This window comes from Nyctereutes procyonoides, unplaced genomic scaffold (assembly GCF_905146905.1).
Source record: "Nyctereutes procyonoides isolate TBG_1078 unplaced genomic scaffold, NYPRO_anot_genome, whole genome shotgun sequence".
In the NCBI taxonomy this organism is placed as follows: domain Eukaryota; kingdom Metazoa; phylum Chordata; class Mammalia; order Carnivora; family Canidae; genus Nyctereutes; species Nyctereutes procyonoides.
Window position 1 is genome coordinate 28065476 of NW_026575133.1, and position 26974 is coordinate 28092449.

Consider the following 26974-nt stretch of genomic DNA (forward strand, 5'->3'; position numbering starts at 1 on the left):
TGCATGTGTGGGACGTGGGATTTGTGGCAAATCTCCTCACCTTTCTCTCAAATTTGCCGTGAAACTAAAACTGCTCTAAGAACTAGTCCATACACAAAAACACCACCACCTTCTCTGAATGCTTAAGCCAGAAATCCGAGTTCCACCTCCTCTGGCTTCTTCCTGAGCTCAGCGGTCCTCAAGGCCTGCAAGCTCCACCATCAGACTTCTCCTACCTCTGCAGCCCCCAGGATGGCTCTCAGGTGCACCACAGCTATGGCCTCACCTGCTTCCATCTCTCACCCTCTCTGAGAAGCAAGATGATCTTATTAAAGCATAAATTGCATCACACCATCTTGCTGCACTTAGGGTAAAATTTTAAATCCTTATTCTGGTCTCTGAGCCCCTAACCCCACCTAGAACTGAGGCCGGGCTCACATGGCCCCACTTACTATGTGGGAGGTGCACAAACCTTCTCAGCAACTCCAAAGTGTCACGACTCAAAGCTTTGGGACACAATGGCCCTTCTACTTACGATTCAAGAATCAATTTTTAAAAGGCTCCTCCTCAGAAAGTTCCTGCTAACGTCCCATCTTCTGAATTAAGCCTGCCTTGTCAAACTCTCTTACAGTCATCACTACCCCCTAGAGCATTGACCATGATCTACAATCACACTTATTTTGGGGTGTCAGTTGGATGTCTGTCTTCCCCCTGGACCGTAACCTGCATACCAGGGAGACCATATCTAAGTTTTGTTTCAGTGTTATGGAACCAGAGCCTCACCCAGTGCCAGACACCATGGCTGACACAATAAATGTCATGTGACTGAGGGAGGGTTGTCTAGATGGGACACTGGTCTGGCACTAGCAGGAAGTGCCGGGGCTGGACACATGCCTAAACCACTTAGTGGCAATGGCAGGTGGCACAGAAGTGCCTGATCCTGCTGCTGATGTACAAAGAGGCAGGACAGCACGTGCCAACATTGAACCTTAGTGACACTGCATCTCTGGAGCGGGAGAAAAAAGAGAGAAAGCCAGGAGGGTACTGGTTGGGAAAGGTTGGGGCGAACCCAGAGTATACAGGGCACTGGAGGTCAAGGACGAGAGAGCTCTTCCCTTGGACTCTGAGCATCTTTCCTACATTCTGGGAGTTAACCTACAGAGATGACCCCCCCCCTCATTCCACAGGTGGGACAATGCGAGACTTTGTAGGAAAAGGACCTGCCCAAAGTCACCCAGAGAGCCCGCCCCTGAGCAGGAGGTGGCATGCTTTTCCAGTGAAAGCCCAGAGAGCAAATACTATGGGCTTCGTGGGTCACTCGGCCTCTGTCCCAACTAGTCAACTCTGCTGTCTAGTGAGGAAGCAGCCACAGAACAGCATGTGGAACAGCATAGCTGTGTCCCAAGGGAACCTGATTTCCAGAAACAGGTGGGTTCGGCCCCCTGGGCTGCAGTTTGCTAACCCCCACGCTCCAGCTCCTGCTAGATACCAGGGGTCCCAGTTTAGCGGTCCCTTTGCCAGCTGATTCTAACATCCACTGGCTTGGTTTGCTGTTGACAATAAAACAAAACACAAGAACTCATTCCACTCGATCCTTCTTGTGTAGCTTCACAAAACGTAAGAAGACACAGGCAGATCATTCACCTGGTCCTCAACAGCGCTCCTTGTGATCATGGTCTAAATGTGGGCCAGCCCCTGGGAGACAACTCCCCATCCAGTTGGTCAAGGCAGCCTCAGGAGACGCCCCACAGGCACATTCGGTCACTGTGGCACCACCAGCACACCTGATCATCCACAACCCTGCTGGCTTTTCCTTCCAAACAGTCAGCGTCTGGCCACCTTTCAGCACACCCACCACACCACCTGGTCCAAGTCGCTGCTCCTGCACCAGGACAATGTCCAGCACGCATTTACTGAATGAATGAATAAACATCAAGGGTGGGGAGCAAATTCTCCACTATCCTCTTTGTTCAGGTGCTAAGGTCCACGCGCATGCCCCCACCTCACTGTCCCAGATCCAGCCATGCAAGATCCTTGAGGTGTTTTAGATCAGTATGAGGTCACAGACGAGAAAGATAGATTAAAGGGCAGCATGGCCAGCTATGATGTACACTGTGATGCCCTCGATCCCCCTCAGGAAAGAAGGGATGATTCCCCAGCTGCTGAGAGTCCACCAGGACCATGGCAAGCATCTGGCACAGAGAGCTGCCTCACTCACGGTCACAGCCCCTTCCCGGGGGTGGGGGGGGCAGATAAAGGAACAGCCCCCTTGTCTCAATTCAGAATAACTCTGATGGGCCATCCCAAATTCAGAGTTCCCACAGGCCTTCATTATGACCGCATCACAGAGCGACTTCTCCCTCTGCCCATTCCTACTTTTTTCCCTTCCCACCCACAGATGCCAAGACCACTCCCTAATAAATGCCTGTTAACCTCCAGCTCAGAGTTGGGTTTCCAGAGAAGCCAACATTCAAGACTTGCAAACAGAGTAAAATTTGTTTAGGAGGATGAATGGTTCGGAGTTAGCAAATTTCAGCCAGTAGGCCAAATCGGGCCACTGCCTGTTTTTGTAAATAAAGCTTTATTAGGCCATGTCCATGATCATTTACTTACGCATTGTCTGTGGCTGCTTGAGTTGAGTAGTCACTACGGAAACCATCTGGCCCTTTACAATGAAAGATTGTAGACCCCAGTTCTAGATCATTAAAGGAAAATCGTATTTGTAAAATAAGAGCTCCTCAAATGTTTTCTGGCTCCTAATAAGAAGTTCTCATGGGACTAAAGGAGCAGAACCCAATGCAGATTTCTCTGGTAGGCTTGACACATATGCATATGGTCTATCATTTTCCCTTAGTGATGAAAGTGCTTTCTTCATGACATAAACCTCACTCGCTACCCATGTGTTAGATCATAGCATCAGAACACTGGTAGACACAGTAGACCTTTCACAATGCAGCAGGGATCCAGTCATTCCGCTCAGGTGAATCCTCTCCAACCATTCACACCTTTGATCACCAGTGATGCTAAACTCCACCAGGGACTTCTCAGACCAAGGCCACCAGCAGTGTGAGCACCAGCTGGGCATACTGAGACAGAGTCTGCCACAGAACTTCAATGCTTGGGGCAAATAAAAAAAAAAGTACATTCATAAGTCTCTTCTCCAAAAGCATCTAGTGAACTTCAGTGGATGTCTTGGGAACAGGAGAAAGCTTCAGATCTAGGCCACAGATGCAAAATTAAACTGGCAAGAAGTAATGTACCAAAGTCAATACTGTTTCAGGCATGCAACACCCAGCAAAGAGAACTATTCATATCAATACTGTACATCCCATAGGACAGCACAAAGAATGGGATTTCAGGCTGGGAAGGATTTCTGAGCCAATAAGTTCCACCTGTACCAAATGATGTAGCTTAGTAACTTAATTAGAAATTAACTGGGTAACTCACTCTCCTAATAGATTCTGGCCACCAAACGCTACTATTACTCCCTATGTCCATGAGTGGTCTTCAAATATTCCCATCGTGGTGATAGTGGAGATGGGGCCCACCACTGAGTCTCCACCCAGCAAGCTGCTCTGCTTAGGGCTGTCATTGAGAGAGTACAGTCAGAGCCAAGCACAGGACTGTTCTCAGCTCCGACACTTAACGGCCGTGTGGACTTGGGCAAATCATTTCATCTTCAAACCTCATTTGTCTTAGCTGCAAAATAGGGATAACGATACCATCTCTACAGAATGGTCTGAAGGACTCCAAGAAATGGACACAACCGATGTCAGTCAGGACCTGGCATCTAGAACCTGCATGGTATATGCTACGGTCCTTGGTAGGATGAGTGCTGAAGACAATGAAACCCTTCCTTAGAGCAGAGCAGGGAGCTGTACATTGCCCATCCTGCGGGTGCCGGCAGGAGGCATACCGACAGTGGAGACACAAGGAATGACACAAGGAATGCGATGCCCCATAGACATGGCCTATCTCTACTGCACCAAATGTGTGAAAGTCTCCCATTTTCCCTAATCTTAGTAACCTTTCTGCATGTGCGCCCCGGAGACTCATTCTAGAACACAATGTATAGGACTTCCTGTCTGGTGACCTAATGACTAGAACTGAAACGGCCTCGCCTGTTTGTAGAATCTTCCAGACTGCACCTCCCTTGTGGCTGAATGTCAGCAAGGCGGCTGGAGAGGATGCCGCTCGGCCAGGATCTGGGGATCCTTCAGATAAAAAGAATCAGATTCAGTAACTATGAAATACGAAAACCGCTAATAGCTTGTGTAGCCACAGGAGGTTGTCAAGAATGCCTCCGACGAGATCCCCGTTCCAGACAGGAAACACAAACAGCTCCTCGGAGTTTTAATGAGCACTGTCCCTGTCAGAAAGCACTTGCAATAAGGCTAGAAAGCTCTGTCAAGACCGAAGGTCAGCAAGCTCACCGTCGGAGTTCTGTGTAGATTAGCCCAGGACAGGCTGTGGTAGTTAAAGCCCATGGGCGGTGCTTATAAACCTCAGGCAAGAATTCAGTGGCATGGACAAGAAGCGCGTTCTTGTCACCTGGTAACAAATACGTCCCCTTGCAAATGACTTTCTGAGTGAGAAAGTAGGAAAGTCTAGGGAGGGTTGAGTGAGTGACTGTGTCTATGTACGCATCTGAGGCATGTGCCCAAAATGGAGAGCTCAAGCTTCTGTGAATTGGAGCTTGATGACTGAGGGACCCAGAGTCACATGGACACTCTCCCTCACAGATGTCACCTGTGGCAAATAGAGTTTTTTTTTTCCAAACTAGAGGGAATCTTCGAGAACACCAAATGCACCCCTTATCTAGCTACTCAGATGAAGAAAGGCTCGGAGAGTTGGGGTGGCCTGTCTACATTCACTGCACAAGAAAATAATAGACCAGCAACTTTCAAAAAGGTGACCCGGCCTCTGTGAATATGTCTCCTCAAATGGTAGAATCAGGCCACATGATTCAGAGCCACCCACATGGAATCCTTGGGATCTGGAGTATATTCTGAGGGAAATCGGCCCATGGGAAGTGACTCATACTCTTTGCCTAAGAACATCAGTTACACGAGCAGTCATTCTACAAAGTCAAAATCAAATATCTTCTCTGCACCCAAACCAAAATAAGTTGGGGTGGGGGTAGGGGATTTTCTCTGCTCATGCTCCTTTCCCGTGAAACCAGTGTTTGGGACCGGGCTCTAGGGATTTTTAAAGAGTCTTTGAGGAACATGCCATAAATCCAAAGGATTATTTCACATCATGAGACACAACGTAAAGGACCTGCTTCAGTGGGGGTGGAGGGGACAGACATACAACAATGTAGGTTGTATGTTTCCAGAATCTTCATGGACCAGGAAGAGGAGATGGTTGACTCGGGCGATTTCTCCCCCCCACCCCCAAAGATAGATAGATAGATAAATTTATTTATCTATCTATTTATTTATTTATGAGAGAGAGAGAGAGAGAGAGAGAGAGAGAGAGAGAGAAAGAGAGAGGCAGACACAGGAGGAGGAAGCAGGCTCCATGCTGGGAGCCCGACGTGGGACTTGATCCCAGGACTCCAGGATCGCGCCCTGGGCCAAAGGCAGGCGCTAAACCGCTGAGACACCCAGGGATCCCCTGACTCGGGCGATTTCTTAAGATACTGAGGCCCATCCTTGTAACATTGATCAGGGCTTACATCTTCCTTTTTGCAGTAAGTCTGTAAGACTCAAGCATTTCGATGGTCTAATCAACCTGAAAGCCACGTCAAATTGCCTTAAAAATCTCTGCGCATTCAATATACACACGCTTGTTAAAATTAATTACATCATTTACCATTTCTATGCACATTATAGCTTAAAATGTTTTACAGCTATTTTTATTAATTAATAAAGCCTTAATGGACAAAAATTATACCATAAAATTATTGTACGTATGCTGCATTTCCAGTTTTACTATTATCTTTAAATATTTTCCCCGAGTGGAAAGTCACTAATTCATAAATTAGAGTCTGTCTCGCTGAAAGTAAAACTGAAAATTGGAAGTTTTCTACAGAGAAAGAAATCTCATGTTGGGCGAAGGCCTATTTGCCCCTTCCTCATCTCTTAAGAAAGGTAAAGGGGTGCCCAGGGCTGCTGACATTGGGAAATCTGCCTTGCTCTGGCAGTGGCAGACCGAGCAACAAATTCTAGCCGAGTTGCCCCAGAAAATTCCTGCTTTTGCTCTTTGACAGGGAAAGTCCCCAACTTTTTAAAGAAATGTCCCATAGTACTAATCGCCCCCATGCACACACCTACACTGCCCCACGCACACGCACAGTTATGGACTGTAAGAGCAATCCATAAATACCAACTGTCGGATTGAAAGGTAAAGAGGAGCAGGACTCTGGACCCTTCCAGATATGCAGATGTTCAGCTCAGAGACACAAAACCTCTAGGCGTGGACAGCACTTTGCTCTCTGCTGTTTTCCAGCGATGTGGCCCTAAAATAATTTCACCAGGGGGCTAGCTTTTCCTGCTCACTACACTACAGGGTCTGGAGCTATTGTTGGAAACAAGAGGGAAGGTCTCCCAGAATCTATAAAAGTATCTGTGAAATCTAAGGCAGACTTGAACACTGAATTATCCACGGTCACCTTAGAGCAGAGCAGATAGAGCGAGGCTCCGGAGAACTGCTCCTTGAAATAAGTCACGGAGAAGAAAGTGGCCGCCCACCTTGGCGGGGGACGTGCACGGATGAGCTGACAGCCAGGGATCTGGACTTGGCAGCCCCACCTCCCCAGGACGGCAACGCCACTCACCTGCCGTGTAACTCCAGCCGGGAATGTGAATGGCCAGCTGGCTGGCACCGCGCCCCGGGCCACAGGCTGGGTAGTCCTCTCTCCCTTTGCTTACAGTGACCTGGTTAACTCCCACGTCCGAGAATGCTCGATCTTCCACCCGACGTGAGCCACTGCAAGGACAGGCGGAGGGCCCCAGATGCACCTGCTCCAACGCTTGGTTTTCCTTCAAGAAACTGTCTTGCAAACCTGGGTTCCAGCGGCGGCCTGGCAGGTCCGGGCTCCCCTGGGTGAGCTCCTGCTTCAAGGCGCTGCAGAGGGGCACCCCGTTAGCTGGGCCATCTGCTCCATCTGGCGTCAATCTGTGGGAACTGCAGCTCAGGTGGAGCGACAGGACCGACCTGTGCATTTTGGGGCCTGCATGTTGAGGCTGCTGAGCCGGGCCGGGGAGGACCCCGTCTAGGTAGCCGCCAGAGCTCGGGCACTGCTGGGACACCCTGAGGTGCACGCAGGAGCTGAACACCAGCGGCCCCTTCCCCGCCTGTGGGGCACTGGGAGGAAAGGCGTCCTCCGGGGCGTCCTCCAGGTTGGTGACCCAGTACCTGTGGGCCTCGCACAGCCGGGGCTGCGTCTCAGGCACCTTCAGGCGCATCACAGAGCAGGTTCTGGAGAGCTCCGCGCAGGTGCACGGTCCCTGGTGCCCACGGGGTGCGGCGGGTGCACAGGGTTCCGCGAGCAGAGCGCCCTGGGCCTCCCACGCCAGGCTGCCGGCTGGGGGGCCCACGCGCCGGGCCGTGATGGTGATGGACGCGAAGCCCCTTGGGGGCCCGGGCTCCCCGGGAGGGAGGCCCACGGAGGCCTGTGGCTGCGCGCGCGGGGTGGGAGCGTAGGGCACCTGCAGCGCAGCCCGGGTTGCCTTTGATTTATTCTCATCAATCAGCTGTGAAATGACTATGGATGAAATCATTTTTGTGTTTTGCGATGCCAGAGTCTCCTGCAAATGGAAAAAGATGGCAATTATTCACGCAGCCCATTGTCATGCAGGCAGTAAACGCTCCTCCAAGGGCCAAGAGGACGTCCTGAAGCGTGTTCTCGTCTAAGGCCTCCTGCCCCACACCTGACGCCTCCTCCCGGGCTCCGGAGGGTGGGAAACCCAGACCCATCTGTGAAACGGTTAAACATTCTGAAATCATTCTCCCCACCGACCAGGGGGAATTGGTTTTCTCTGCTGGGTGTCTATTGTTAGTTTATTTAATGATGTTCGGGTGGATGGGGATCATCAAATTTTAATAATCCTCTCCACTAGGCCTGGGAACACCTGAATACAAGTTCACAGCCTCATGGGGGAGGGAGGATGGAATTCTGGAGCAGGGCTGGGACCTGGGGCCGCAGGTTCATGTGGGGGATGAGTTAGCCCTCCCCCCCACTCTGCCTGCATCCCCAACACAATCCTCTACCTTGGCTCCCCATGCTTGCCATGGGGATTTGAAATCCCAGACAGACGAACAAAGGCAATCAAACACCCAAGCTGGACTTAACCTAGACTAACACAGAGACCACGGGAATCACTAATCAGAAAGGGGGCGGAAGGGCGTTGGAAGAGACAGTGTGGTTGCTCTGCACCGCAGGGCTCAGGGGCACAGGCACAACCTCTGTCCAGTAGCGGGAGCAAGGTGTGCCACGCTTCCTTATCAGCAGAGCTGTGTCCTAACAGTAAACTGCTAGTGTGTCCAAAACAATGTGCTGAGATTTTTTAATAAAGCATCTAACCAGGTCAATAGCAGGAGGAAGGATCTCTTCTGTCCTGGTTTTGTTTTTCATGTGTGCGTGGAGAACACTGCAGAAAGCTACGTGGGCGAGTGCGTAGTGCAGGCTCGCGGGGCCCAGGTCGGAGGCCTCCTTTCCGATGCTCCGTATTCTCCGTGCTTAAAAGGGACCCTTGCCTGAACCTGCATACGGTAACCACTCGATTCCCACCGGGAGCAGAGCCTTCTCGAGGAGTCCGGAGGCTTAATTGGTGCTCTGCAAGAAAGCAGCAATTCTCAAGCTGTAAGGGGCCTGGAATGCTAAGCACTGCAGGTTCCCCAGGCTCCAGAGCTTCTGATTCTGGAGGTCTGTAGGTGGGGCCCCAGCATGTACATTTTAACCAACATCCCCGTGATTCTGATGCAGGTGATCCAGGGAATACACTTTGAAAAACGCCAACAACGGCTGGTCTTTTCAAGGAGGGGAAGGGCTTGTGCTTGATGGGAACGAGAAAATTGTTCTCGTTCCCTTAGATGTGATAAGAAAGCACAAAATTTTCTTCAGGGCAGGATCAACACTTAGGCCACTAATGTAATGCTTTTCTCCACCTGGAATTTGGACAGGAGGCCTGGCACACGGGATCTTAGCACCTGAGGCTCATTGATTCTTACTGTTACCATGGGAAGGTGGTCAGCTACTCGGTTTTTCCTTTTTTTTTTCCCCCCGCCCCTGTTTTAGTCCCCATCACCTGACACATACTCAGATTTTAAAGATACATGGGAAGTTGCGAATTCAAAAGATAACAAGAGACAGGTAAAGAAGAAACAATCGTCTTAAAACTCACTTCATCTTTTTAAAAACCTAAATAGCACTGGCTACCTTTTTCCAGGTGGCTCACGAGAGCCAGGCTCTGCTTGAAACCTCCTTCAAGGTGGGGTCTCCTCTTCAGCGCTTCTCATGATACATAACAACCTGGGAGGCCCCCAACTGCCTCAGAATCCCTGGGGGTGGGGCCCAGGCATCAGTGCTTTTAGTTTCCAGTGTGATTCCAGTGGGCAGGTGATGTTGAGAAGCAGCACCTGAGGCTTCTGAGGCACCTGTCTCTCCTTTCGAGGAGGTACTTTCCATGACTGTAGTTTACATACGAGAAAAGTGAAGTGCGTCTGGCACCAACCCCAGGCAGTTTGATTGGCACACAGTCCCTCCCTAGTTAAATTTACCTCTGAAATTAATTGCCTGTCCACCCTACCAGGTGCTTAATCGTACCTGGTAGGAATTCCTTTGACACAGGTGTCTGAAAGAAAAAGCCAATAGTCATCTTGGAAAGTGGGCTGTGTTGGTCTTATTTTATACTCTATAACAATGTTTCCCAAAGTTTGGGCCAGGGACCACTGGCGTAAAAAAACACCTAGCATTGGGGTGGGGTTAAAACTTCTGGGTTCTTCCCTCCCGCTCTCTAGGTGAAGGGTAAATCAGGATCTCTGGGGCTATGGCCAAGAAGCCATGTTTTTAACCAGCTTCCAGGTGATTCTTCTGCACAGATAGGGTAGAAGAAATGCCAGGCCGGGATTCAGACCTCCTTGGGTCCATCCTGAGCACACGGTGGGGGGACACCCTGGGGCTACGTTGGGGGTTGCAGCGGGTACCACTATAGGAGGTCCTAAAGGCCCAGAAGGATAAGATAAAGAATTGCCCACCACCTCATTTTTTTTTGTTTTAATTTTTTTAAATTTATTTATGATAGTCACAGAGAGAGAGAGAGGCAGAGACACAGGCAGAGGGAGAAGCAGGCTCCATGCATCGGGAGCCCGACTTGGGATTCGATCCCCAGTTGGCCAGGATCGCGCCCTGGGCCAAAGGCAGGCGCTAAACCGTTGCGCCACCCAGGGATCCCCTGCCCACCACCTCATTACCTTGGGCCTGGCAGGTGTAACTGTGACTTTGAGTCCATCAAATGCAAATAGATGAAGGAAGAACAATAACGAATGGCATGAATCTGAATGTAACTCTGAAGCTAGGGAGTCGCCTAGTATGTCAAGGTGACACTGCTCCTGAGGGAGAGATGCTGACAGAAATCCAGTTCCCAAGAAAAGTCTGGTTGCCTTCTCCACCTTATAGGAAGTTTTGGAGATCAAAAACAATGAAGGATGTGAAACTACCTCTCAAAATATGAACATGATACGTAACCGCAGGGTGTGACATTTTCTGTGACTTAGCAGAAATCAGAGGACATCTGATGGATTCAAACCTCCAGTTGAGTGAGGGGGTACTTATAATGAATGCTTCTGTGTTTATTTGAATTACATAAGTGGAGATAACCTATCACATAGCCAATACTTTGAAATGTTGTCAATGTGAATATAGAATGAATGAAAGTTTCTAGACGTAAATTCTGTCATTATAACATAGAGTCATGATCAACCCATTTTTTTCATGAACTCATCAGACATATCTATTGAGCTTCTTCAACAGGAAACTGAGGAAACTTCTTGACCCCACAGAGTTAACAAATGGGAGAGAACACCAAGCAGGGATTGCGGTTGTCAGGACTGGGATTACTGGTTAAATTTTACTATGTTTTCTTGAGGTGTTCTCACCCAGCTTTGACAAAAGCCCCAACCGACAACTGAGAGAAACTAAAAAAGAAACACTTTCCTCTTTGCTCATCAATTCACATCCTACTATTGTATGGGAAGTTCTATTTAGCAGATCCTATTTTCTTATTAAGCTCCATTAAATCATTAAAGGATAAGGTCCAACCTCTTAAAAATCAGGCAGCCATAACACAGCACCATAGTCTGGGTGGCTTAAAACCAGAAATTTTATTTTGTCACAATTCTGGTGGCTGGAAGTCGGAGAGCAAGGAGGCGGCATGGTGGGTTCCTTCTGAGTCTTCTCCCCATGTCTTCACATTGTCTTCCCTCAGTGTGTGACTATGTCCCAACATCCTCCTGTTGTAAGGGTGTCGGTCGTATTGGATAAGGCCCACCTTGCTGACCTCATTTAACCTCATTTACCTCTTTAAAGATTCTGTCTCCAAACACAATCACACTCTGTCATTCTGGGAGTTAGGACTTCCACACATGCATTCGGAGTGGGGGGAGACATAGTCCATGACTGACAATACAATACATCACTTTGTGTCCAGCTCTTCTTCCGGGGCTGGGAAACCAAGAAAGAGATGAGACAGAGGAGCTATTTGATGTTCCAAACTTGGCCCACTGCTTTTAAAACAGGGCCACTTTTTAGAAAAGTGATCCCATCGTTCACATCAAATATCTTTCCCAATGAAGCTATTTCAAGGTGCCACTCCGTCTGTTCTTTATATTGGGTTCACTGAACATGGCTTTGGAAAAAATAAAAAGTGTCTTTTATCTAAAATAAGATTAACTGATGTAAGATTTGATTTGAGAAGAAAATAATCTTGCGTTTAGAGTAGAACATTCAAGGTCAGGGAAAGGTCAAATGAATAGTTGGATTTCATGTCTTGCCTGGGCAATAAATCACCCATTTCCTGACCATCCTCGTACCACATTCGTCTGTGTGTATTTTCTTTCTCGTAAATGCTGCTTTAAGATATTGATTTCTTTTAAATGTTTCAAACATGATTTTGTAGGGCTGGTAACTGCTTTCCTAGTTTTATGCATTTTATTGACTGTTTTTAACTTTATATTTATGCCGTAAGGCATATTACTATAAAGGCACCATTTCATATTGAAGGAAGAAAGAGATAAGCGGCGGATGGTCAGAGAAATCAGATCCTGAGCCACTGGGATGAGGATGCTTCCATTCCTGTTGCAATTTATTTCTCCAAAGGATAAGCATCTAATCCAACCTGTGGCTTTGAAATCTATATTTTTCTCCACTTGACAATTCTTGCCATTTTCATGGCTGCTCTGCAGCCTACAACTATGTTTGCCAGATGGATACTTCAGCCCCATGTCTGCACGGATACTCTCTACAGCCACCTCCGTGCTAGCTGCAAGCATGTTTACTCCTTTTTATTTGATCCAGAATTATCACCACTAAGCAATCTGTCAACCTAGTGGCATTTCATCATGCATGTAAGAGTGTTTTCAAATGTGAGTTCACTCTGGTATGTAGCAGTGGAGAAAGACCGGTTTAAGACAAATGGAAGAATTGTAGCTTTTCTCCATCTCCGTCCTAAAACTTTTGTCCTTCTATGCACTTACAAGAAATGAAAGGACTCTTTGCAGTGTAACATATAACAGTGAAAAGCTGGAAAGAATCCAAATGTCTTTTAAAAGAGGATCGGTAAGTAAATCAGGGCAGGCACAACTGCACTGTATTCCATAGAAATTAAAAATAAAGATTACAAAGAATTTACACGCCATGGGAAATTGCTTGTGATGGAATCTTATGTAATAAAAGAGAGCCATAAAACTTGATGTGCATTCTACTTTTATGTAAAAAAAAGATTGCATGGGGAAAATAAGGGAATGAAATATATATCAATATTTTCTTACTTATATATTTCTATATTTTCCTAAGTGTCTACATGGAGCTGCCAGTACTTTTGTGATCAGGAAAATTTAAACGTTGTTTTTTCAAAGAAGAAAACCCTGTTCCATATTTCATTCCTTTTAAATAATCACTTGGTTGAAGAAGTGCCTGCATATCATTTCTACAGCTTCGACGAATTTTGAAAGGAAAAGTGATCAATCTTGTGCAGGCTCCGGCGGAGAGGCGGAGATTTATGGCAGTTACAAAGGAAGGGCATCCGTTTGGAGTGTTTCATCATCTTACAGCATCCTTATAACAAACACACAGGGACAAGCTTTAAAAGCTCAAAGTTAGGAGGGAAATTTGAAAGTCACACTACTGATAAGATCAAAGCTGATGGTCCAGATCATTCCAAAGCAGATGTTTAGAAGGTGTGATTTCTGGGAGTTATTTAATTCAATGATAGATAATGACTGTGTGTGTGTGTGTATGTGTGTGTGTGTGTGTGTGTGTGTGTTATGGAGACCGAGCTGCATGGCTGCAAAGATCTTTATCACTAATAACCAAACTAATTTTAACATCAACAGGAAAATGCTGGAATTTGCCAGCTCAGTGTCAAAAGCAGGTAGGAAAGACCTTCAGCTTGTATCCTTCTTAAAAGAGAAGCAATCAACTTCATCATTATCCTGCCCTTCTTAACTGGGAACCTGCTTCCAGGGATGGTTCTCCATGATCCACTGTTCTTGTTCTTTTCCCTCCCTGCAACCTGAGGTTCCTGCTCCTGCTCCCCAGGAACAAATTAGTGATAGCCCAGCATCTTTACATCTTTAGACAGTGAGCTCAGTGCTTCCCTATAGAAAGGGCTTCAAGTATTGGGGTGCCTAAATGGATGGTTCGGTGGTTGAGCGTCTGCCTTCAGCTCAGGTCATGATCCCAAGGGCCTGGGATTGAGTCCTGCATCGGGCACCCTGCTGGGAGCCTGCTTCTCCCTCTATCTATGTCTCTGCCTCTTTCTCTGGGTCTCTCATGACTAAATAAATAATATCTTCCAAAAAGGGCGGGAGGGCTTTAAGTATTGACAACTAGACTTCACACCCAGAATGGCATCCTTTCTCTGTCATGTGGGAGTTCAGTCCTGGGGTCTCTGAGGGAAATGTCGAACTTCGTTAAATGCAGAGCTAAATCAAAGGGTAATACCTAAGACAAGTATTTTGGGGGGGGAAACAATTTTTTTACAGGTACCCTTGCCACTTGAATCTGTCATGAGACCTCAATTCTTATAATCCCACAATCTCTTAGAATTACAAAAGTCGGTGGCAGATTATCCATTTGTGAAAGACAACAGTGGTCTTGTAAGCTAATGCCTTGGACGGTTCCTTCTGGCTGGAAAGTCCACATAACTAGAATGAGCCTTCCCTGATGCCAGCCTTTCAAGCAAGATGAGAACAGAAGCTCTGGAGCCGGACAGCTGGGGGATTCAGGGCAAGTCAAGTACTAGAGGTACTGGAGCTTTACTTTTCTCACCTACAAAATAGGTATCATAATAATATCTCCCTCCAGGGACTGTGGGAAGGATGGAATGAGTCAGTCAATTAGCCAGAACCTGGTGTGAGAGACACTGGTGGTATTAACCACCATGTACAGAGTCTTTGTTCTCTAGAATCAGAAACATTTCATTTTATACATATGACCTCTAATTTTCTCCCTATTTCAGACAACTGACATTTTCTGCCGTTATAACAATGTATACTAGCTTGTTAGATTTCCAATTATCTCTTCTCCACCTTCCAAGTGCTGCATGGCATCATCCTGTCTCTCTCCAGCAGATTAATTTTGGTTTAAAATGGAGATTCAATCACCATCCTCTCCTATGATACTGCAAATTTACAAATTGTTGGCGAGGATTATAAAAGAATAATTATACAGCATGTACTTCAACCTAACAAGTCTTAGCCATTGATGGTTAGATTTTCTGCTGCCTTAATTCGGTTTTGACTAAACAAAATAAAATGCAAACACAACATAAGGAGGCCAGTGATCATGTTTTATAGTTGGCTGCATTTTGCTGACTACCCTAGAAGTTAGAAACATGTTACCTCGGTGAAGTCAGATTTCTTCTCTGTAACATCAGACTGAAGATGTTTAAGGGTGATTCGATCATTTGTAGTGTACCGGTTGTCCCGTAATCCTAGGCAAAAGGAGATAATATTGCTACCTTTTAGTATATGAAAGGATGAGATGGACTCTATGACTCTACTAGGAAGTTTCACATCACCTAGTCAGGTATTATTACCAGTCAAGGGTGAAGCTGGTATATTTTGACCCATGTTAAAACCTTGTACGTTGCCCTCATTCATTCCACCCCCTTTACTTAGGCTCTATGACTTTATTATTATTTAGTTTACAATTAGGCTGCAAGATTCCTTCTTCCACCCAGCAGTCGTTTATGTTCCTGGATTTAGTAATAATTGAACAAGTTCGGAATGCTCACAGTCTCCCTCATCCTGAGTTTATACCCAGCAGGAGAGAAAACCACATCTAAGAGGTTCCCAGCACCACTCAAGAAAGGCTGAAACATTATGACCAACTTTCATCCAATGTCTTAACACAACAGCGCTTGAAGGAGCCATGATTGGCACAGACGCAGACATCGAAGCTGCTTTCGAATGGCTGAGGATAATTCTGTGATAATACTGCAAGGACACGTGAGACACCATGGGTAGCCCTCCACAGAGACACCTGCCACCCTGATGGCCTGGGATATCATCAGATCCAAGTGCACACACTGGCGGCGAATTGTGAACCTGGATTCAGTTCTGGCCCCACCACCCACGAACTTGATAACAATGGACAAGTTGGAATCTCCTGATCCACCAAACCTGGCCTGCGTGCCTCATAGAGCCCTGGATGGAATCCACAACGCAACAGCATTATGATCACCTGTTGCTAATGTAGGAACGTATGTAAACACAGGAAGGTGGGGTAGAGAGGAGAGTCTGTGTGGCCCAATCTCTGCAGCCCAGGTAACAGTGCTGCCTCCACGATGCAGCTATTCTGGGGAAAGTGATTTTTTCCAGAGCCTATACAGAGTGATTCCCCAACAGCTGGTGCTGGTGATAAGAAAAAAGAGACTTCAGAAGTAGCTTTCTAAGTTAGACTCCTATCTTCATCAACTCATGAGAAGGGCTTATTACATATATATTTACATATAATTCAAACAACTCGTTTTAAATCATTTAAAAATAATACAAAGCATTTTATGGAGCAAATGATACCTTATAGTATTTTTATGCTTGGCAGATTTGCAAAGGGGTCAGGACATGACTTGCGGGAATTTCAGGGGCCACTCTACCAGCCCACCCAAAGCCCGCTCATGTCCCACCTCGTCCTTGGGTGATGAGGCCCCCATCAGCTCTGTCCCAGACGTGTGGTTGTGCCTCCATCTCTGCCTGTTATTGAGTGACAGAGATAGTCATCCAAGATGATGTGCACACATTACTTTCCATGAAGCGCAAATATAAGACCTGAAAGATCTCATGGATTTCTGTGCAGAGTCGATGCGTCATGATGAGCTGACAATAAAGCTGATGAAGATGGAAATCTCCTGGCTCTAGTCAGACAGCATCGTGTAAAGAACTCTAAAGTCAGCAAAGACCTGGGGGCCGGCGAGGCCCAGAGCTGCAGCCTAGCCCAGCCCAGCCCCAAGCTCATGGGCAGTAGGTGAGCTACTCATCCTCTCAGAGTTTCTGCAGCCACAAAATGCAGAGAAGAACACCTCTCGCTCAGCCTCGTTATTGATGCCCCAAGGCTAGTGTATGTAAAGTACGTGGGCCAGGGTGGCATCTGGGGTTAATACTTGATAAACCACACTGGTGAGGACTGTTTGCGAGCACGACCAAGGCAGCACCACCTCCCACCCTGTGCCCCAGATGGTCGCTAGAGTCAGACCACACAGTCCCAGAGTCTCTAGCTACTGGTGTGGCTTTGGGCAAATCACTCAGCATCCCGTGGCTCCTTGGTATGAAGTTGGAGGTGACAATGGAGCCTACTTGATAGAGGTACTGGGAAAGAGTAAGTGGCCTAACTAATTAGCCCTCAACACAATGCCCAGAACCCAAGGATATGTGATAAACATCAGCTACAGGGAAGTTGCATCACCCTCAGTGGAGAGGAGGGACAGCACTGGGCCAGACAAGCAGGGGCTGTGTGTTCGTGGCCTGTAGCTGCTGTATCAGTGATCGCCAACTGTGAGGCCTGTTATCTTATGGTTATGGAGCTCAGACATCCATTGGGAATGAGTCTTACAGGGCTAAAGTCTCAGTATCCAGGGGCTGCACTCCTTCGGGAGGCTCTAGGGAGAATCTGTTTCCTTGCCTGTCCAGCTTCAAGAGCCCGCCGGCTTTCCTTGGCTCCTGGCTCCACATCACTCAAATTGTGCTCCCACCATCACTTCTCCCCCTCTCTCTGACCCTCCCACCTCCCTCTTACCCTTGTGATTAGACTGGGCCCACAGGTAATCCAGGATAGATGTTCCGTCCCATGGTTCTCAACCATACCTGCAAAATCCCTTTTGCCACGAAGGGTAATATGACCACCACTTCTGGGGATGAGGACGTGGACATATTTGGGGGCACCCCTGTTGTGCCTATCAAAGACTAGTTGGGGGCAGCCCCAGTGGCTCAGCAATTTAGCACAACCTTCAGCCCAGGGCCTGATCCTGGAGTCTTGGGATCGAGTCCCACATCAGGCTCCCTGCATGGAGCCTGCTTCTCCCTCTGCCTGTGTCTCTGCCTCTCTCTCTCTCTCTCTCTCTCTCTCTCTCTCTCTCTGTGTCTGTCATGAATAAATAATATCTTAAAAAAAAAAAAGACTAGTTGGGGAGACTGAGGTAGATGTGTTGGATGAAATGTAGGACCTTTAAAACAACACATCGAGAGTCTGTGTAGCAAACAAGGGAAGACACTTACAATGGGCTGTTTATTGAAAGAAAGGAAACAAAAACTTATGAGCCACATGATTGCAGCATTAAAAGAAAATTTTTAATATGTGTGAGAATTCATAAAACCAGTAAACTTGTAACTGAGAGCCATGAACCTAGTTTTGAGTGAAAATGAGGTAGGACTGGAGCCACACATGAGGATGCCTGACATACGACCTCAAAGGACATGAGGAGGTGAGTTACCAGAATGGGTTAAAGCATGGTATTGGGGAAAGAAAGACCCCGATTCAAATCCGTTTTGCCACTAACCACTCAGTCAATTTAAGTAATTTTGGGTAAGTTACTTAAATTGTCAGAGTCTTATTTTCCCATGTGTCAGAGGAAGCAAGACCCGTCTCCTAGAGTGGCTACAAGAAATAATGAGATGATGAATATCAAGACCTGAGCAGAGTGCCCAGCATGTGGTGATGACACAACCCTGCCCTCACCCCATGCCTTCCACTTGACCACGTAACTGTTGCTACCGGTAAAGGTCTGCACCATCAGGTGACCTGCCCTGGCATCTCTGAGTAAGGCCAAGCTGGGGGAATGCTTGGGGCAGGTTAGCAAGAACAAGGGTAATAGTTTTGGCTTTTCCACTAGCTGGGATCCACCAGTTCCATGGGAAAAGGGTTCACATCTCCAGTACAGAAAACACATTAACCAGAATGGACTGCACCTGGACTTGGTCTTGCTCTCAGAACAAGGACAGGAGGGGTCCAGACCAGTTGGCTCCTTCTCTCCACAGTGGGAGCTGGTCTGGCCTGGATCTCTCACAGGCGCAGGTGAAGTCTACTGTGCATCAAGAAATTGTCCTGGTTAAAACACAAAAAACAAAAAAACTGGCAGTAGGTGGGCAGGCCCTGAGCACCTGCAGGACATACACCAACCAGCTATGTGTCATCACAGAAATCCAGCAACCTGGGGCCAAATTCTAAGTTGTGTCACTCTGTGTAGTTTACATAACCCCATCATTTCTGTTTCCCCCTCTAAGAAATTAGAACCTGTCTCTGTTGGGAGGGCAGCTGTCAGAGACTCACAGCTTCACTCTTCTCCGAGAACGGTCCTCTATGGAGGCTGCGCCTTTCTCTATATTGGCTCACAGCCCAGGATGGGGCACAAAATGGGTACAAAAGCCAGGGAAGCTTTGTTGTTTATGCCCTGAGCGTAACCCACGGCCAGGCTGTACCTGAGACCCCATCAGGGCTCCTTAGCTCTCTCACAGTCCTACCTGGACAGCACCCTCTCGCACCTGCCCTCAGTCCCAGCCTCTGCTCCTTGTAAGCCCAATGGGGCCCTACCACACTGTGCTGGTTAAGAAGGAGGGCTTTCAAAGTGGGGCTCCTAGATCACAATTCATCATGGGTGAACTTGTTAGAAGGGCACCTTCTCAGGCCCCACCTGCTGATCTGCAGATCTACTGAATAAAACTCAGGTGGGGCTTAGCCATCAACATTTTAGCAAGCCCTACGGAACATTCGATGCAGCTCAGGCCCAAGAATACTGCTGGTCTTAGGCCAACCGGCTCTTCCACAAATGATGACTTTGAGGTCCCGGGAGGAAACCACATGCTTTCTGATGCAAAACCACCACCCCCTGGCTTTTAGAAAGCCATATCTAGGGGATCTAAATGGATTTTAACCAATGACTTCAATTACAATGAAGGCATCAGGAACGCCAGCATGCTGACTTTCATTCTGAAATGAATTTAAAAGTCAGTCCAGTTGGCCAACAATTCATTGCTGGTTTATGGATCAGCCGTGTTTGGTGCCCAGCGCTCTTTGCCTCTGGCCCCAGGGAGTGTGTCAGCACACGGGCATGTCTGAAGAGGTCTTCTCTTCCAAGACGGTTGGAAGGATTATATATACACTTCTGTCTTCATCAGCCTGCACCACTCACCCAAAGCCACCCATCCCCAACTTTAGGCCCCTTCCCAGAGGCCACAAGCAACCCATTGCTCATGAGGTCTTGAGCCGGACACTCCTGGAATCCAGATTTCCTCTCTGGGGAAAGTGCGCTTCAGCCATGGAATCCAGAGCAGGAATTTATGTGGCGCCCACGGTGTTAAGGCCCCAGTGAGCCCCTCTCTTGCCCACGGCTCTGTCACAGAGAGAGCCCTGCCAGCCAAGGGACTGGTAGGGTTTGGGAGGGGGACACCGGAAACGGCCCTGTAGGATGGGGTGAATGTAGACAAATATGGAAGCAGGATGGAGAGAAGGTGGCACAGCCCAAGCAGAGGCGAAAGAGAAAAGTGGGAATGGCTTAAAGCATAAAAGCAGAAGAATCTGGCGTATTTGGAGAATGGCAAGTAGCACATTGGGTGAAGCACAGGGTAGGAGCAAGGAATGGCCTACAGTTCCCACACAGCACCCAACAATGCTTGAGTCATCACCACGAAACCAGCAGGCAAGCACCTTCGTGCCTGCAAATGGCACCATCAAAGTGGTGCGCACATGAGGCGCACCCAACCTTCAGCCAGCGGGGTGAGCACGGTTGGCACTCCTCTACCGTTCACATCCACATGCCCGCTTCTCGGACCACAAATGCCTTTCACATGATTTACTCAGAGCTCTCACGATGCTTTAACAATACCTTCAGAAAATATTTTAAAATAGGCATTTCTCGGAATCACTTATCCAATTTCAATTCAGCTAGTCACTTCTGTGGGATTTGACCTTGTTGGCTACCCAATGCCTCTGGAAGTTCTTTCTGTATTTGACTTCTGGAAGGACGGGTCATCTGTCTTCCTCCCTCCTGGCTACGGTGTCCTTTCCTTTGTGGGTTCTCTCTTTGACCCCACTTTGTCTCCCCCTTGGGCTCTCATGCCAAACCTCAAGACGCATCATGGCCTTTGCTTGCTTTATAAACCAATGGCAAGGAAGGACCCAGATCTCGTCCTTGAGTACCAACTAGAACCAGCCTCAAGCTCGGCTAGCTTGAAAGGGAACCAGCCAACGTGTCCCAAGTTGCTGCCACCACTGGCCTCCTCTGCCTCTTCTCCCCCTGCCAACCCTGCATCCATTATTTTGGTGAGTGGCCCCCATCCTCTTATCACCCACAATAGAAATTGAGGTGTCCCCTTCTACACACACCTCCTTTCTCTCATCTCACCTCCAATGTCCAGCGGAAAGCCAAGACCTGTTTCCTCTTATGAAATAGGCTCTGCTCTATCCCATCTGTTTCATCTCCCCTGCATTGCCTGGTCTCATCAAGGTCACAGTCAAGCTGGTGACCCCACAGCTTCGTCTCCTGTCTGGTTCCCCCAAATCCCCTCGATGTCACCAGTTTGTGACCTTGTGGTTCCTTTGGAAAATCTAATGAAAGGATCCCCTCCTCTTACCCTCCCTGCCCCGACCCCCAAACAGAGCCTGGGGAATATACACATAAAAACCTGAGCTCATGTGCCCAGGCTCCTGGGGCTCCTGGAAAGGAGGCTAAAATTCCTTAAAACAAGCCTGCCACTCCTTCCCAGACGTGGTGGCTTCCACCCCTCTTTGATCTCAGGTGCCAGCTTTCCAATCCTCCTGACCAGCTCACTGCTCACCTTGGATCCAGCTCTGGAGCATCTCCTCTGAGAAGGGCTTCTTGGGCTGCCCCCTCCACCTGACACCCCCCACCCCATGCTGCATTGCCCTCCGGTCTGTACTGGTGCCTGCATTCACTTCCTAGGGCTGCCGTAGCTAATGATCACCAATGAGGTGGCCATAGGAATGTATTGTGTCACAGTTCTGGAAGCCAGAAATCTGAAATCAAGGTGCCGGCAGGGCCCAGGGGGAGAATCCTCCCTTGTCTCTTGCTGGCTGCTGCTGGTGGCCGGGCATCCTTAGTGTTTCTTAGCTCATAGCAACAGAATGCTCAGGTCTGTGTCCACAATCACATGGGTCTCAGTGTCTGCAAATCCCTCCCTTTACAAGGGCACCAGCCACTGGGTTTAAGACCAACCCTAATCCCGTCTGACCTCATCTTGTTGTATCTGCAAGGACTCTATTTCCAAATTAGGCCATGTTCATGGGTGTTAGGAGGTTAGGACTCACTCCAACATTATCTTTTGGGGGGAACACAGTTCAACCCGCACCTGTGCCCCCAACAGGCTGTTGCTACCGTCCATCCTTACTTACTACACCGTGCCGTAACCACCCGTTCAAGAGGCTGTCTCCCCCATTGGACCGAGGTCTTTAGGGGACATGCTATTCATCTCCTTCCTCCGGTGCCTAGTCCAGCCACCTGGCCAACTGAGGACACTCACTGTTGACTGAATGAACAAATGATTTTATATTTTGATAACAGTTATATCTGTGAGGGGCAAAAAAAAAAAATCACAACATACCTTCCTCGGACAGTTTTATCATATTCCACTGGCGTTTCAAAGACATTTGACTCAGTTTCAGAGGTCTGTTAATGACAAGGATGTTTCTGGCTAAAAAATATAAAAATAAAAATAAGAAAGAAAAGAAAAAAAGAAATATCAGGCACACTTTACATCTGTAGCTACTCTTGGAATGAGTCAGGCTGCCGAGGTCCACGCTGGGCGGAAGAGCCTCGGAGGGTTCTATCTGTGATGAAGTCACCAGAATGTTTACGGGGCAACCAGGGGTGGGGGGAGGGAGTCCACCTTGGCTCCGTTTCTCATTGGCGACAACAGCAACGATCACCGTGATGTTTCTACCTGAGGTTCTCTGACAAGTGAGAAGAGTTGGCATGACCATTATTTACAAGTTTTCTGCAGAGCACTGAGATACGAGTCAAGGAGCTGTTCTCTCTAGTGCCTACATTCAGACACCAACTTCTCCTCTTCCTCACCAACTTCTCACTCCTTCATTTTTCGCCTGGCTTGGGTGACACTGGTTCTCTTGCCAGGTAGCATTTTTTACTGTTTAAAAGTTCCCTGAGTGTGACCATACACTCAGGAAAGCACCACAATGTTAATTTGTTTAATCTGCTTTTAACGTGTTACCAAATTCTGCAAACCGGGTCACAAGTTGGGCAACATGACAGTCTTTATCATGCAAGCTATTTTAAGAACAATCGGTTTTCGTGCAACTTAATAAAACACCTTTGACACTAAATTATAACGAACATTGTTTTATAATTCATGCCCGACTACATCTGAGGTAGCTTATAATTAGCAACAAGGATTTTTTTGTTGTTGTTAAAGGTAAACCCATGATACGAGAGGCAAGCGATGAGCTGGAGAAATCGCTGACCCATAACGCCTGGTCTAAAAGATGACACTGGCACAGATGAATCACAACCTAAGGGTGAGTTTGCCACAGCCAAGGCCAAAGGGAGGCATGATAAATTGCATAACTCATTGCCTTTCGAATGAAATACGATGTTTCGTAAGGAAAGTGGTTTCATCCCCTGGGATAAGACACTGGGAGCAGGGCGGGGGGGGGGGGTGTCATTACATAAATGGACAGCACCTGTGTGAGTCTTTCCGTAAACACCAAACCGATAGAAACTTCCTTGGATAATCCCAAAGTGCTTTGAGTCTGGTCAACGTCACTAATACAACTTAATGGCTAAAATTTCTCTTTCCATCTCTGCAAGACAATCGATGTTGGATTCAGTGTGATCTTCTTTAATGCTCAAACTGGCCTTATGAGGAGGGCGCTATTATTACCCCCGTTTTACAGGTAAGGAGGCTGAGCCTCATTTAAGTGATGTGCAAGGGTCACCCATCCAGGAGGCCTCCAGCTAGGACTTTGCAATACTACTGATCACTGTACCTGTAGCAAAGGTAGAAACTGGGCAGATTGAGAAAATGCCTGGATTTTGGTGGCAGGGCCAAGGTGACACCGGCGCTACCACACTCTTATGCTATCATCTTGGACAAGACGCACACCCTCCAAGCCGGGGTTTGCTCTTTGGAAAGAGAGGCACTGTAGGGCCGGGAACTGTGAAATGAGGTGAATAAAGGTTTTCATGGGCTCAGCACAGTGCCTGGCACACAGTGGGCCCTGGAGAAAATGGAAGGTACTATCAGCCACAGTTCTACACAAAAGTTGTAATCTCAGAAAATTGAGGTAATAAAGATGTTTTAAGTCTATCCACCCATTTTGTAGCTGGTTTCTGAGATGCCTGGAGCTTAAGGCACCGCATGTTCGGCCCCCAGTGTCCCGGGTTGGCTTCCTGGGGACAGCGCAAGGGCTGTGCACTGACTGTGATTGCGCATGTGCACCAGTCTACAAGCCCTGACACCCGCTCATGTCGGGTGAGTACTCATGTACTCACACCACGAGCTCGGTGCCACAAACATGTAAATGAGAACCCAACGTCTTTGAGCACCTAAGTTAGGTGCTGGGGTAACAAAGATGAATAGCACACAGGAGTCCCCGTCTTTGAAAAGCTCAGAGCCTAATGGGGGAAGGAGACCCAAAACTAGGCCTCTTTCATTGCAATGTGGACTTGATCATTTTCTCCATGGACTATCTGCTTTTTTACCTTCAATTGTGGTAAAATACATGCAGCACAAAGTAACCATCTTAACCATTTGTAGGTGTCCAGTTCAGGGGCATTCGGTACGTCCCCACTGTCATGCTCCAGAACTCTCTCATCTTGTAAGCTGAAACCCCGCACCCCTAAAAGCTCACCCCTCATTCCCCACCCGCCCCTCAGGCCCTGGAATCCACCCTCCTACTCTCTGTCTCTATATATTTGACTATTCTAGAAACCTAACATAAGTGGAATCATGCAGTGTTTGTCCTTTTGTGGCTGGCTTGTTTCACGGAGCGTGTCCTCAGAGTTCCTGCGCGCTGCGACTGGCGTCAGCATTTCCTTCCTCTTCAAGGCTGAGTAATATTCCACTGTTTGTAGAGAGCATATTTTGTCTCTCCGTTCACGCGTCGCCGGGCATTCAGGTTGCTTGCACCCCGCGGTCATGTGAATAAAGCTGCCGTGGACACGGCCGTACAAATATCTCTTTGAGGGATCCCTGGGTGGCGCAGCGGTTTAGCGCCTGCCTTTGGCCCAGGGCGCGATCCTGGAGACCCGGGATCGAATCCCACATCGGGCTCCCGGTGCATGGAGCCTGCTTCTCCCTCTGCCTGTGTCTCTGCCTCTCTCCCCCTCTCTCTGTGTGACTATCATAAATAAATAAAAATTTAAAAAAAAAATATCTCTTTGAGTTCCTGCTTTGAATTCTTCCTGCGGGTTACCTTCTACCTTTTTTCTGATTTCCTATCGGTCTTATTACCTAACATTTGCTTGGCAAACTCTAGGGTTCTTTTTTGAGGGGGAGGCAGGACAAAGAGATGGACACATGAGAGATCACTTTAGTAGTCCTCTTAAAAGTGTCCTTGAAAAATTATCATTTCCCGGCTTTGTACATGCATGGGGCGGGGCGGATGGGACAGGTAGGGGGTCATCTTGTTTTATGACCTTGACAGAGGTAAGCAAGAAAGCACAGGTGGCCTCTGTCATGTAACCTAGGTACCTTCGATGTGGGCTCCAATGTGAAGGAGAGAGAACACACCTCCCCTCTCAAAAAAGACTCCATGAGTGGGGACAGGGGGGCAGCCTGGGTCAGAGAGAAACAGGCCTGGGCGGTGGGGCAGGGGTTGTGCTGGGCTCCCAGGGAAGGCGTCGGCTCACCTACACGAGGGGCCTGGGTCCGGGCAGCACCAAGAACAGTGGAAGAGGTTGAAAGCAGGCAGTGTTCCCTCATTTCTTTTGGCTTTAAAAGGGACACAGCGCGCTACAGCGGGCAGAGTCCAGGCAGGCAGCAAGGACACTGGGCTCCTGTCCCACCTGGCCACTCGACTGGGACCCTGAGCAGGTCAGCCCATTTTCCAGGCTCAGCTTCTCCTTCTGTGACATGTGGGGTGGTGGGGGCCCGCGTGGCCTCGGGGACACCGTGTTGTTCTGCTACATGGCCCTGTCCCAAGATGGCCAGCTGCAAGGTGTCAGGGACATTTGAGGGGTGTGCGCGTGGGAACACGACTCCCCGCTCGGGCCTGCTTCCTTCACCGGGCGGAACACACATCGTTACACGCTCTCTTCTTCAAGGAGCATCAAGCTTGCTGAACAAGAGTCGCTATTACCTCGCATTGGAAGTCACAGAGTGGTTGGATTCCAGAGGGGCCATTCACCCTTCCCAGGTGGCGGCAGAAACCTGGGACCCTGGGGTGGACAACAGGGGCCCGCCGGGCCCGTCGCCCCCAGTGAGACCCAGGCCCCCGCCACCGAGGCCACCCCCTGCAGGACGTGCCGGGGGGTCATCTGCTTTGAGCCCAGGCCTGGATGGCAGCCAACACGCGGGGAAGAAGCGGGCCGCGTCCGGACACCTCCGGCCCAGCTGCAGATCCACGCCCTCCAGGGAGCCCCGAGAACCTGGCAGCTCCGTCCCTTATGGAAACCAGAACTCTCTCATCTTGTAAGCTGAAACCCCGCACCCCTATTTTCATAAGATGTCAGGTGGGTCTCCTCTGCTTGCTGCCGGGACGAAGCCGGGAGGGCCCAGGCTGGCTACGGGGCCGGGCGGGGCCGGAGGAACGCAGGCTGCCCCTGGCGCTGGCCACACCAGGGTGGTGCAGCACCCCAGGGCGCCCCGCAGCAAAGCTCTCGTGTAAGAGCCTCGGGCAGCATGGGGAGGGGTGCTGACCCAGATCCGCAAGCCCCGCACCACAGGAAACCCCCAGGCTGGGAGATGCTGGCACATGCTCGGCCCCGTGCCCAGGGGTCTGCCCAGCAAGCCCAGGGGGCTCCCTACACAGTGCTCCCCTTGCCGGCTGGGGAGCTTGCTCTGCACGTCACCGGGCTTCGGGTTTTGAGGGGTGTGGGTTTTCCTTCTTTGTTGCTTGTTTACTGGAACGAAGATCCAGGGCTCTGCGTTTCCTACTAGTCTCTCCTGCTCTAACAGACCCCGAACGCAGGCAAGAGCCAGGAAAACCACCCCCTTTAAACGTGGAGGCACCTAAGCATCGCAGGTGATGGGCTCGTCTACACGGCCCCTCTGCAAAGACGGGACACAGAGGCTGGGGAGGGACAGGGCTGGCCGGAGCAGCTCCAGCTCAGGAGTAGCGGGGGTGGGCTCACTCCTCAGAGAC

General features: G+C 48.8%; 1 protein-coding gene across 3 annotated transcripts in view; it reads right to left on the reverse strand.

The window, feature by feature from the left end:
• CUNH10orf90 (chromosome unknown C10orf90 homolog) overlaps window positions 1-26974 on the reverse strand; it is a 206944-nt gene that overhangs the window by 55836 nt on the left and 124134 nt on the right. For 2 of the 3 annotated variants that reach the window (XM_055300080.1, XM_055300079.1), the window contains exons 3-4: window positions 15046-15137; window positions 6761-7733 (exon numbers count right to left, since the gene is read on the reverse strand). In XM_055300080.1, coding sequence (XP_055156055.1) covers window positions 6761-7733; window positions 15046-15137 — 1065 coding nt within the window. Of the gene's footprint in view, window positions 1-6760; window positions 7734-15045; window positions 15138-22254; window positions 22277-26974 lie in introns of those variants that run through there. The other variant, XM_055300081.1, reaches the window with a different exon arrangement.